The sequence below is a fragment of the Equus asinus genome, chromosome 20 (genome assembly GCF_041296235.1).
Source record: "Equus asinus isolate D_3611 breed Donkey chromosome 20, EquAss-T2T_v2, whole genome shotgun sequence".
Taxonomy (NCBI): domain Eukaryota; kingdom Metazoa; phylum Chordata; class Mammalia; order Perissodactyla; family Equidae; genus Equus; species Equus asinus.
In genome coordinates this window covers 16,563,152-16,575,413 of record NC_091809.1, presented here as the reverse complement: position 1 = coordinate 16,575,413, position 12,262 = coordinate 16,563,152, and the positions used below count along the sequence as shown (strand labels likewise).

Genomic DNA, 12,262 nt, shown 5'->3' with positions numbered 1-12,262 from the left:
ATGGCTCCAGAATAGCCCTGGGTGAGTGGCTTTTAGGTGTTACATGGACAATCATAAGTTACAATTTATGGGGTGCATGGTTCCCACGTTGATGCAGTTAAGTAGCCATCCCTCACGTTTCTACTCAAAACATAAGGGTCCCCCCATCCTCACCACCAGTCTGTTTCTAGGATCATGTGGATGCTACTGATAATCTTGGGGAGGTCTGTAGCCTCCTACGGTGACCCACAGAGTCCTGTGAGTATCTCAAGCTGGGACCCTTCATTTTTCTCATCCAGGCAGCCGGATGGGCCCCTGGGACCGCTGTACGCTTCCTCAAACCCTGAGTACCTCAGCGCCAGTGATGGTGAGTACCATCCTCTTCCCTGTGGGCTGTCAGAATCCTCTGTTCGGTTTCCTTTGTCTGGTGAAAGTCAAAGGATGACACCCCGGGAGGCTGAGATTAGCCCTCCTGTTCCTTTGAGCTTGCAGACCTGCCCCTTGCTGCTGGGAGCGGTTGGACACCTGCCGTCCTACACCTGTTTGAAAGGGCTGATCCAGTTGGTCTGGGACCCGTGGGCTGGGCTGGAAGGTGGAGAATCTGGTGCCCAAGCTGTGGGGATGTGGAGCCTAGGGCTCATGCCAGAGAAAGTGCTAAGAGTCAGAGCCAGGACACTGCGTCCAAGGTGGGATGCAGGAGGTGGGAGTCAGAAGCCAAAATGAGAGACTGGGGATAGAGGTGGGGAAGACAAGAACAGGGACAAGACAGGGCGAGCAGGAGGCTGAGTGCATCCCAGGGACACATCTGCTGTTGGTGATGGCTGAACCTGGATGTGATGCTGATGCTGGCAGCATGAGTGTAGGATGGACACCCATATTTCCTTTGGTTGTACCAAAGGGCAGTGAGTGAACCCTGTCGATAAGGCTTGGCTGTTGCTTCAGAGGGGAAGACATCTGTTGCATGACAAGTTTCTAAAATGCTTCATGCAGCCATAATCGAAAAGTGACTTTCAAGGCACAAACACCATTGTCCAGCAGGATGCTGCCTTGGGATATAGCGATGGTGTTTTTAAGGGTGATTGGAATGTGTTTTAATCAGTTGTGATAAGACGTGTAGACATGGAAGGGACTGTCATGAAAGAAGAAGTTCACTATATTCACAGATCCCCTAGAAGCAGGAGGCAGGGCACGCCACACAGGGCCACATGTGGAAGCACCAGGTCGGTCAGGGAGCAGAGGGGGAGAAATGTGGGCAAGAGCCTTTCTTGTGGTTTCTGCGGGGAGGAATTGGTGAGGCAAAGTGAGCGGGCTTCAGATTGGCTAGTTTGAGTAATTTCAGCAGGCTCTGGGATGTAGTTGCTGTTCCTGGCTGTCTGGAACCTGGCCCTGGGGTGATCAGAGCAGGGGAATAGCAGCCTAGGAGATGATTGGAGTGTGAGCTCTGGATTGGTTCGTTTGCGTATGAAAGGAGCACTCACAGATGAGTCATTCAGTATCTCTGGGAATTGGCTACCCTGGGAGGGACAGGCCTTCCACAGCCAGCAAGGCTCCAGATGTTAAAACATCAGAATAGAGAAACTAGGAATGGGTGGTTATTCCAGATGGGAATGCGTGGAGGGAGCAGGAGAGGGAGGGAACGAATCCTGATCCATGAGCCTCCTCTCTCTGTTTGGGGAGGACGACGTTTCTGCGCCCTGGAGATGGGGAAGCTGAACCTCAGGGCTTCTGTTGGGTTCCCTCGTAAGGGGTGAGGACAGGATGGCTGCTCAGGGCTGCCTTTCCCTCCTACCCTGCCCAGTGAAAGCTGGAAATTGGAGCTCAAGGGTCTTTAAGCTCCAGGGAAGGTCTGGGGCTAGGGATACATGCAGAAAAAGATCTGGGGGGCGGGGTCCTCTACTGAGCATCAGTGAGTTCACGTGGGTGCAGAGCTCGTGTCTGATCCAGTGTACTCGCGTGAGCCGTTGCTGACCGTTGGTCTGCTAGAGCTGCTGAAACAAAGCACCACAGACTGGGCGGTTTAGAAAACGGAATTTTATTTCCTCACAGTCCATGGAGGCTGGATGTCTGAGATCAGGGGGACCTCAGGGTTGGTTTCTCTTGATGCTTCTTTCCTTGGCTTGTGCGTGGCCATCTTCTCCCTGTGTCCTCACATGGTCTCCCCTCTGTGCGTGTCTGTGTCCTCATCTCCTCTTATGAGGACACCAGTCGGATTGGATCAGAGCCCACCCTAAGGACCTCATTTTAACTTTACCTCTGTAAAGACCTTGTCTCCAAATACAGTACCTTCTGAGGTTCAGGGGTTAGAACTTCAACATATGAATTGGTGGGGAGGGGAGCACAATTCAGCCCATGACAGATGCAGAGGAAAGCAGGAACCATTTTGACTTTTTACAAGGCCTTCGTGCATTTGTTTGTGAATCATTTTCTGAGTAACAAACCATCCCAAACCTAGTGGCTTAAAACAACGACCAGTTATCAGCTTATAGTTTGGTGGGTCCAACACCTGGGCTGTGCTCGGCTGGGCAGTTCTTCTGGTCTCGCGCACACGGTGGCGGCCAACCTGCCGATCGGCTGGCACCAGGTGGTCTTGGATGGGCTCACTCACGTGTCTGGTGACTGGCAGGCTGGGTGGTCCCCCAACCCGTCGGCACTTTGCAGAAACAACAGCCTCAGACAGGAAGTAGCATCTTCCAGTAGTGGGGCTCTGAAATCAGACAGAAAGGATGAGGATGCAGGCTCAGCTCACCACTCACCAGCCAGGACCCTGGACCAGTTGCGGCTCCTTCCTGTCCCCTCCATGACAACACAGACCCATGCCTGTCCTGTTCTTGACTTTGTGCCCAGTGCCCAGCACGGGTCCTGGATCGCAGAAGTCACATAATGAGATTTGTGGGGGGGGGGCTGAGTGGGAGGTGGCCGGGGACCCCTCCTGAGGGACCCGCGGAGGATGCTGTGTAGATAACTGAGGAGTAGTGTTTCCCTGCTCTGTGTACGTGCCGGACGAGTGGGAGGTGCCTCGGGAGAAGATCACCCTCCTGCGGGAGCTGGGGCAGGGCTCCTTCGGCATGGTGTATGAAGGCAACGCCAGGGACATCGTCAAGGGCGAGGCGGAGACCCGCGTGGCGGTGAAGACGGTCAACGAGTCTGCCAGTCTGCGAGAGAGGATCGAGTTTCTCAACGAGGCCTCAGTCATGAAGGGCTTCACCTGCCATCATGTGGTGAGTCCTGCATTGGCCCTGGGAGCAGACAAAGGCTTCTTTTCACGTCCCGCCTCCTCTGTCCTGTGCGGAGCATGAGGACGGTGGGTGTGGACTTCCTGCCCATCCCCACCCTGCTAAGCAACCTAAAGGTGCGGGGGAGGGTCCCTTCCTGCTTCCTTCTCCAATCCCATCCTCTCCCACCTTGCCTGGAGCCAGACTGGCTGTCCTATTGCTTTCCAGAATCTTCTTTTTCTTCCCTCTTCCTGCCTCCTTTGTAATCCTTAAACACATGATGGTCCACCGTGTCCCTGCCCCCGCTCAAGACAGTACAGACTCTTCCTGCTCTTCTGCTCCCACACTGGTCTTTTAGTTTCTCTGAGCCTCGTGTCCCCATGCATATTAATGAAGCACCTGCTCTGTGCTAGGCCCCATTCTCATCTCTGTGGTGCAGCAGATTCCTGCCCTTGGGGAGCTTCCAATGCACTGGGTGGAGACAGACTCTAAACCCACTGGGTTAATTATGTAGATCATTATGAGATGATGCTATAGCAAAATGGAAAAGGGGAGCAGACTGAAGGGACTGGGAACTCAGGAGTGGGGAGGGTGTCTTTGAGCAAAGACTTAAAGATATAAGAACTGAGCTGTGTGGGCATGTGAGGGAACAGAGTCAGGCAGAGGGAACAGCTGAGGCAAAGGCCTGGAGACGAGGATGTGCCTTGTGTGCTCAGAGATATCTAAGGATTGGCCTTGGTGTGTTGCTGCATGTGGGCAGGTCTGTCTGCTCTCCCACCTCCAGATTGTGAGTCCTCAGTTCTTCCTCCTTCCCCTGCCTTCCTGCCCAGCAAGGCATTGACTCCAGCGTTTGAGCCAGACAGACAAGGGCTTATCATACTCCACAGAGGAGTAGGATGCTCTCTGTGGTGTAGACACCAGATAGGGAGACCTCAGTGAGTTGATATCTTCCCACAAACCCTCACCCAAGAACCCCCTTGCTTGCTCTGCAGGTCCGCCTCCTGGGGGTGGTATCGAAAGGCCAGCCAACGCTGGTGGTGATGGAGTTGATGGCTCACGGAGACCTGAAGAGCTACCTCCGTTCCCTGCGGCCGGAGGCTGAGGTGAGCTGCCTCTAGGTACCCGGCAGGGGACCCGCTCCCGGCTGCAGGCACCGATGTCGCTGAACACGACCCCATGTTTCGACTTTAGAATAACCCTGGTCGCCCTCCCCCTACCCTGCAAGAGATGGTTCAGATGGCGGCGGAGATCGCCGACGGGATGGCGTACCTGAACGCTAAGAAGTTTGTGCACCGGGACCTGGCAGCTCGAAACTGCATGGTCGCCCACGATTTTACCGTCAAAATCGGAGGTTCGTCTGGCTTTCTGCTTTGAAATGGACAGCCCAGGTCAAGTTTGATTTCAGAAAGAGTTGTCTGTCATGAGTCGTTAAATCTTTGCCAATAGCGTAAAGGGGCAGGATTTTGGGTGGAGGCCTGATCCTCACGTTGTAATTGAATTGCATTTGCTCATTACCTCACCCATTCAATCACCTCTTTAAGTAATATTTGTGAACACTGTGTGTGCAAGCCACTGCAGTCGGTGCCACAGGTGCAAGGAGGAATAAGTGGCCACAATTTTCTGCCCTCGTGCAGCCTTTAATCTGTACCATCTAGCACAGTAGCCACTAGCCACTGGCCACATGTGGCCATTTACATTTAAATTAATTTCAATTAAGTAAAATAAAAGAAAATATTCAGGCCACATTTCAGGTGTTCAACAGCCACCTTGAGCCATATCGGACAGTCTGGATATAAGCCACGTTCATTATCACAGAAAGTTCTACTGGACAGAGTTGTTTTAGATGAACAGTAAAATAGTTAACACTTATAGAAACAAGATAATGAAGACTGGGAAAAGAGCATTGAAGAAAGTAAAGAGTTCTATGGTAGAGAGGAGAGGCCTCTCTCTGTAAGGAGGCAACAGTTCAGCCAAGACTCGCAGGATTAGGAGTTGACCTGAGTGACAGCATCCCAGGGGGAGTTACAGCACATGCAAAGGTCCTGGGGCTGGAAGGATGGCTGATGTGGTGTGGATAAAATAACTGTAGAGGGGAGCAGAGCAGCGTGAGTTGTGAGATTAGGGAGAGAGACAGGAGCCAGACTTGGAAAGGCCTGGCAAATCATGGTAAGTCATCCAGACATCCTACACAGCCGGGGGAAACAGGAAGTGGCGTGATTCTATTTATGATCCAGAAAGACCTTATCCTACATTAGCAATGGGAAGCAGGAAATGACATGATCCTATTTATGTAGCTTCTCTTGGGCAGTGGGCTGGCAGAGTCAGCATGGAGGGAGGGTCCTGCAGGTGAGAGGTGGCGGTGGGCCTTTGTGGGGCTAGGAAGATGGAGAGGAATAGACAGATTAGAGAGGGATGTGGAGGGAGAGTGGGCAGGACTTGCCACTGTCTTGGATGTAGGGTGCAAAGGAAGGGGGTGGCCGAAGGAGGACCCAATCCTTGGAGGCTGGATGGCTGGGTGGTTGGTGGGGCCCTATCCAATGGAGAATAATAGGTTGGCCGCAGAGAGTCAAAAGTTCCGTTTGAGATGCCTGTGAGGTCATGGGTGGGAAGGAGAATGGGATTCTCAAGCTGCAGTTGGAACATCACATCTTTGCCACTTGGTGGTTCCTTTTCCTTGCCTTTAAATGGTGGCCCATCCTCCCCCTCCACATCCCCATGAGTACCCTCAGAATTCGTTCTCACTGGCTTTGGCAGCCCCCGAGGTGAGCACACACCTGGGGCAGGGGACGCCAGCTGAGGGCTCTGCGAGGGGTGGGGCAGTAAAGACGGAGGACACCTGGGCCACAGGCTGAAGGTTAAGAGCATGTGAACTGTTCGTTGTCAGACTTTGGAATGACCAGAGACATCTACGAAACGGATTACTACCGGAAAGGAGGCAAGGGGCTGCTCCCTGTGAGGTGGATGGCTCCTGAATCCCTGAAGGACGGGGTCTTTACTACTTCTTCTGACATGTGGTGAGTTGTGTTTGGGCTAGCAGGCAGGACGCTGGGCTTGAATTCCACGTTGCTGTACTAGCAAGAAGGGGCAGTCAAAACCTGCCTTCCCCTGGCCTCTCCATCAAGAAAATGAAGGGGATGTCATGTCTGAGGACCCTGGCACAGCTACTGTTACATTCCTATTGAGACTAATCTTACAGGCATTTCTGAACTGTATCATGAATTGGTTAATCAACTGGCCAATCAGGTTCTAGTAAACCAAGAAGGTGTGTATGTGTTTTAATGACTTCTTTGTTACTAGTCTCAACTGTCGTTGGCAGGTCCTTTGGCGTGGTCCTTTGGGAAATCACCAGCTTGGCAGAACAGCCTTACCAAGGCCTGTCTAATGAGCAGGTGTTGAAATTTGTCATGGATGGAGGGTATCTGGATCAACCCGACAATTGTCCCGAGAGAGTGTAAGTGTAGAAAGAGTGTGCGGTGTGTACGGTGTTCATTAAAAAGGCGTTGCCGTTTGCACGAATGCTGGTGTTTGCGTATCATGTCTCTATGTGGGCTTGTGTTTGTGTATTATATTTTTACATGCATGCTTGTGTTTGCACATTGTATCTTTGCGTGCACACTCGTGCTTGCATATTATGTCTATATGCATGCTTGAGTTTGCATGTTATATCTTTACATACATGCTTGTGTTTGCTCATTTTATCTTTGCATGCACACGTGTTTGCATATCATGTCTACACACGTGCTTGTGTTTGCATATTATATTTTTACATTCTTGCTTATGTTTGCACATTGTATCTTTGCGTGCACACTCGTGCTTGCATATTATGTCTATATGCATGCTTGAGTTTGCATATTATATTTTTACATACATGCTTGTGTTTGCACATTTTATCTTTGCATGCAGACGTGTTTGCATATCATGTCTACACACGTGCTTGTGTTTGCATATCCTATCTTTACATGCATGCTTTATTGCATATCACATCTTTGAAAGGTTGCACGAGAAACCCTGCAGCAGTGGTTACCTTGGGAGAAGGGAACTGGGGAGCTGAGGTGGGAGAGTCAGGTTGAACTGTCTATTCTTTATACTTTTCACATTTTGTCTGTAAACGAATACAATGTTATATGTCAAACTATATCTCAGTGAAAGTGGAAAAAATCACTAAGCATAAACACTATAAAAAATTTTGTCAGAGATATGTATTACCTATGCCCTCCCAATATTTGTTTTAAATTTTTGTTATAGGAGCAAATAGACAACACATACACATGCACGCTATTAAACACGTGCAAAATTGTCCAGCCTCATAGTAGTCCAATAAATATAAAGAAAAATAAAGGAAAGTACTGTTTTCCTAAATTAGCAGTAAAAGAAAGGAAGGAGGGAGGGAGGAAGAAAGAGAAAGGAAGGAAGAAAGGAGGAAAAGAGAGTTTTAATACTCAGTGTTAGCAATGGTACAGCCAGATAACCACTCTTGTCACCCTGTTGTAATAGCTACTCAGAGCAATGTTATTTAAAGTCTCAAAAAAAAATTGAAATGATCTAAACATCCAACAATATGAGCATTGCCAAGTAAATTGATAAATTAATATGATGTAGCAATTGAAATGTCAAAGGATGCTCATAAAAATATTTTGTAACTCAGTGGATAAGCTTATGTTAAAATATTAAGTGTGGAAAGTGTGTATATATTACATTTCCAAATGCATCCAGATAGAAAAGACAAGAGGTTACATCTGAAAGAGAGTTGTGTGCAAGCTGTATTTTCTCTATATTTTTGGGTGTTTTCTAACTTTCTACAATGGGCATTTATTACATATAAAGTCCTTTATCAGTGTTTCTTAGGAGAAAAGTTTTCCCTCCTGAAAAATCCATGGGGAGAGGCCATTTTGATCCTTCATCCTCAAAAGAATAAGGCATTTAGGAAACCTGGTTTGAAGAGACCTCACAGGAAAAAAAGTAGGAAGCAGAGTTATTTAGGAACTCGGAGGCAAGTCTTTCTAAACATTGCTCCATGCAGGTCCTTTCCTAGCCATGCCAATTAGCAGCCAGTGGTGGTTCCAGGACCAGGGTAATTACATAGGCTCTAGGACAGGGGTCCACAAACTTTTTCCATAAAGGGCCATATTGTACAGTCACGTGTCACTTAATGACAGGGATGCATTCTGAGAAATGCGTCACTAGGTGATTTCGTCATTGTGCGAATGTCATAGAGTATGCTTACACAAACCTAGATGGCCTAGCCTTCTACACACCTAGGCTACATGGTACTAATCTTATGGGACCACCGTCACATATGTGGTCCATCGTTGACCGAAATGTCGTTATACGGCCCATGACTGTAAGTATTTTCAGCTTTGTGGGCCATGTGGCTCTCTGTCACAGCTCCTCAACTCTGCCGTGTAGCTCAAAGGCAGCCACGGACAACATGTAAATGAATGGGTGCGACTGTGTGCCAATAAAACTTTATTTACAAAAACACTCAGGGGGCCGGATTTGCTCCACAGGCTGAAGGTTGCCAACTGTTGCAAAGTTACAATGGGGGAAGGGAAGAGGTAAAATGGAAATCCCAAGCCCTCAGCAAGCGTCTTGTGTGCTCTTGGCTGAGTAAAGTCGTAACCCCCTCCTGGGACCCCCGCGAGAGTCAGGGCTGGTTCTGCAGGATGGCCACACAGAGCTGGCCCTCTAGGGCCGCTCCACACAGCTGCAGCCGTCAGGTGCAGGGATCTAGAGAATGATGAACGGTGGTCTTCAGCATGTGGTTAACATCAGGAGAGACCCTTCTTGATCTGGCTTTGAGATGAGGCCACCCCTTTGGCTCTCTTTTTAAAACCATCTTTCAGCACCCATAGACTTGCTGCTTTTACTTGACTGCTGCCTGCACACATGGTTGCCATCTAATGTGATCGCTTGGCACCTGTGGGTGTGAGCTTACAGGGGAGGCGTTGGGTGGGCGCTGCCCGGCTGGACCCTTGGGACTCACCCCCGACCTGTTCCTCTGCCCCACAGCACCGACCTGATGCGTATGTGCTGGCAGTTCAACCCCAAGATGCGGCCGACCTTCCTGGAGATCGTCGACCTGCTCAAGGATGACCTGCACCCCAGCTTTCCAGAAGTTTCCTTCTTCCACAGCGAGGAGAACAAGGCCCCCGAGAGCGAGGAGCTGGAGATGGAGTTTGAGGACATGGAGAATGTCCCCCTGGATCGGTCCTCACATTCCCAGAGGGAGGAGGCCGGGGGCCGGGATGCAGGGTCCTCTCTGGGTCTAAAGCGGAACTATGAGGAACACATCCCGTACACTCACATGAACGGGGGCAAGAAAAACGGGCGGATTCTGACTCTGCCGAGGTCAAATCCTTCCTAACGACGGCGCCTGTTCTGGAGAGCGTTCCCCGTCTTCACTTTCCTCTGGTTTGAAGGCCTCCAAAAACCTCAGGATTCGCACACGAATCTGCCACAGTGTCAAGTGGAGCTCAGAGATCACGACTTTCCATTTCTGCTCATCTTATGACTTAAAACACATTTGTTTGATTGCCAATTGACTAGTCGTTGGAGAATTTAACTGTGAACATAGAGGGGAAGGGGTTTTGGTGGCTGCTGTCCTTTTGGGCAACTGCTGTTTCAAGCCAGGATGTTATTATTTTTTTTTTTCCCTAGTAGGTTGAAAGAAAGCACCTGTTTTTACAAAGATTTTTTTTTTTTTTGCTGGTGTCTGAGCTACAGTATAAAACATAAAACTTGTTTGTGGAACAAAAGTTTGCAAGAGAGAAAGAAAAAAAGCTGTTCCAGTAGAATTCCAAGCTTCACGGAGTGGGCATCAGGAAGGTTTTCTCATCCAGGCTGAAGGATTGTTTTTCTTTTCCTTCACAAAATCAGTTCCTCAAATTGACCAATAGCTGCTGCTTTTGTACTTTTGATAAGGATCTGCAGTCCCGGTGTGTGGCTCACGTGTGTGCGCGTGCGAGTGTGTGTCCAGGTTAGACAGGGCTGGTGTGTACGTGTGCAGAGCATTCATGCCGAGTTGACGCTTTGGGGATCGGCTCATGAAGGTCTCGCTCTTCTCGAGTGTGTGAGCTCCTGATCCCACCCCCGCCTCCTTCCTTCTTATTTACTGGGAGACTGTGCCCTCGACCGATTCTTCTTGTGTCCCAGATCTAGCCTCAGGAGTCTTCTCTTCCTTAACTTTGGTGACAAATGTTTGTCCGGGAGCCAAGGGAGTAGTTTGGAGTGATAATGGATCTTTTCAAGACCAAACAAAGCCAGGACATGAAAATGAAAAAAAAAAAAAAAAAAAAAAAAGAAGAAGAAGAAGAACTGAAATGATGAAGAGTTTTGAGAATATATTTGTAACATATTTAATTTTTAAAAAATCTCCAGCATCAGCCTCATAAGTTATTGACTGTTTCCCGGGGTGGGGGGAGGGCTTATGGGTTAGTTTGCTTGTGCGTGGTGGCGGTGAGGGGGCGCGGTGTGGGGAGCAAGGCACCAGTGACCAATTTGTTTGGTCTGAAAGGCATCCATTTTTTGCTGGGAATAAAGCCACATTAGCTGCTAACCCTTTTGGACGTCGTGAGGCCACGCTGAGGGTGTGGGCGACTGGGTTTGCTGGATAGTTTGGTTTCTGCTGGGGTAAGCTGGCAGCCACCTGGAGGGGAGCCCTGCCTTCAAACACACTTGTGGCTCTCTGATCTTCTGGTTCCCTGTGTGTACCTCGCATGCTTCCTCAACTGGGTGTGCACGTCCTACAGTAATTGTGCAAACACAACAAAAGTCAGACCCTAAAGTGTGACCGCACCGAAGGACTTTGAGAACACTAAGCAATATGAAGTGAGATGCACCTGTCGGTCCCCTCCGCCCTCAGGGCATCCGACTGTCCTCAGAACTGACCTCCCAGAAGCTGCTCCGCGCCCGGTGGCCTCAGCTGGGCCAGTTGTGGGGCCTGAGCAGAACTCTCAGGTGCTTATGGTGTTGCCATCCCTAAGAGAGTCGAGTCTGGAGGAGAAACCGCTAAAGGCCATCACGCTACGGAGAACTTCCGAACGGGCATGAGTCCACAGTTTCTTCCCTTTGGGGAAACAGCCACAGCTGCTCAAATAAAGAACACGGTGAACTCAGCACTTTGGTTCATCAAAATCATCACCCACGGGTTATCTCTGAGTGCATTTTCTCAAAAGTTTTTGATTGCTTCCTTCTCCTCTTCTTGTCTTAAGAGTTGTGGGCTTCAGGATGGGACAGAGATGCAACCGTGACCCCCCAAGCCTTCTCAATTTTTGATTAAGAACCCAGGTAGACACAAATCCCAATGGCCTATGGCTATCTTATTTATATGATTTGGGAAATTACAGCATGTAAAATATTTCTGGGGAGCCTCAGTAATAGGGTACAAGGAGCGAGAGTAAAGCAATTATTTTCGCCAGATTTATTTTGTACATAGAAGAGGGTCTGTACGTAAATTAAGAAACACGTAGTACTAGGTATTTTGTTCTTTTCGTAGGAAATTTGTAGTGGCCATATACCACACTAGCAGCAATTTTCACATTTTTTCTAATTCAGAAAGGTTTTCTTATATTAGGGGGAAAATTATTTATTTTAATATATAAAAAATCACTGTAAAAATCACTTTCATAAAAAACAGAGCGCATGTAAATTTTTATCAAAGAAAAATAAGCAGGAGGATGTGGGATAATGATTTTTTTTTTTTCCAGCACAGCCTACCTCAGTGTATCGTTAGGATTTGGTTCAATAACGGACATCTTCGAGACTTCAGAATTCTGCCTGGATCCGATCTGAATCAGGGAAAAATCTATATCAGCTGATTCTGAATGCCAGGGACCAGTAAGAATTTTGAGGGAGGGAGTTGGGATAAAATATGGCCTTCGTGTGAGCATAGATCCTTTTTCTGGCTGATAATATGCTTCTCTGCATTTAATCTTCCTTTTTTTTTTTTTTTTTTTTTTTGATCCTCCATCCGTTGCCACCATGCTCCCCAAACATGAACCTAGTTCCAGGCCATCATGATGTATCGGAGGTGAGGGCATTCAGACCTGAGTTACTCTCCTTCGGTGGGAGTG

At 48.8% G+C, this 12,262-nt stretch overlaps 1 protein-coding gene across 4 annotated transcripts in view; it reads left to right on the top strand.

Annotated features, from left to right (window-relative positions):
* INSR (insulin receptor) overlaps positions 1-10,502 on the top strand; it is a 124,296-nt gene extending 113,794 nt beyond the window's left edge. For all 4 annotated transcript variants that reach the window (XM_044753124.2, XM_044753125.2, XM_014862015.3 and 1 more), the window contains 7 exons: positions 279-346; positions 2,953-3,197; positions 4,184-4,294; positions 4,383-4,542; positions 6,076-6,205; positions 6,508-6,642; positions 9,201-10,502. In XM_044753124.2, the coding sequence (XP_044609059.1) occupies positions 279-346; positions 2,953-3,197; positions 4,184-4,294; positions 4,383-4,542; positions 6,076-6,205; positions 6,508-6,642; positions 9,201-9,555 (1,204 nt within the window). In that variant the 3' untranslated portion in view covers positions 9,556-10,502. The remainder of the gene's footprint in view (positions 1-278; positions 347-2,952; positions 3,198-4,183; positions 4,295-4,382; positions 4,543-6,075; positions 6,206-6,507; positions 6,643-9,200) is intronic.
* The last annotated feature ends 1,760 nt before the right edge of the window (positions 10,503-12,262 follow it).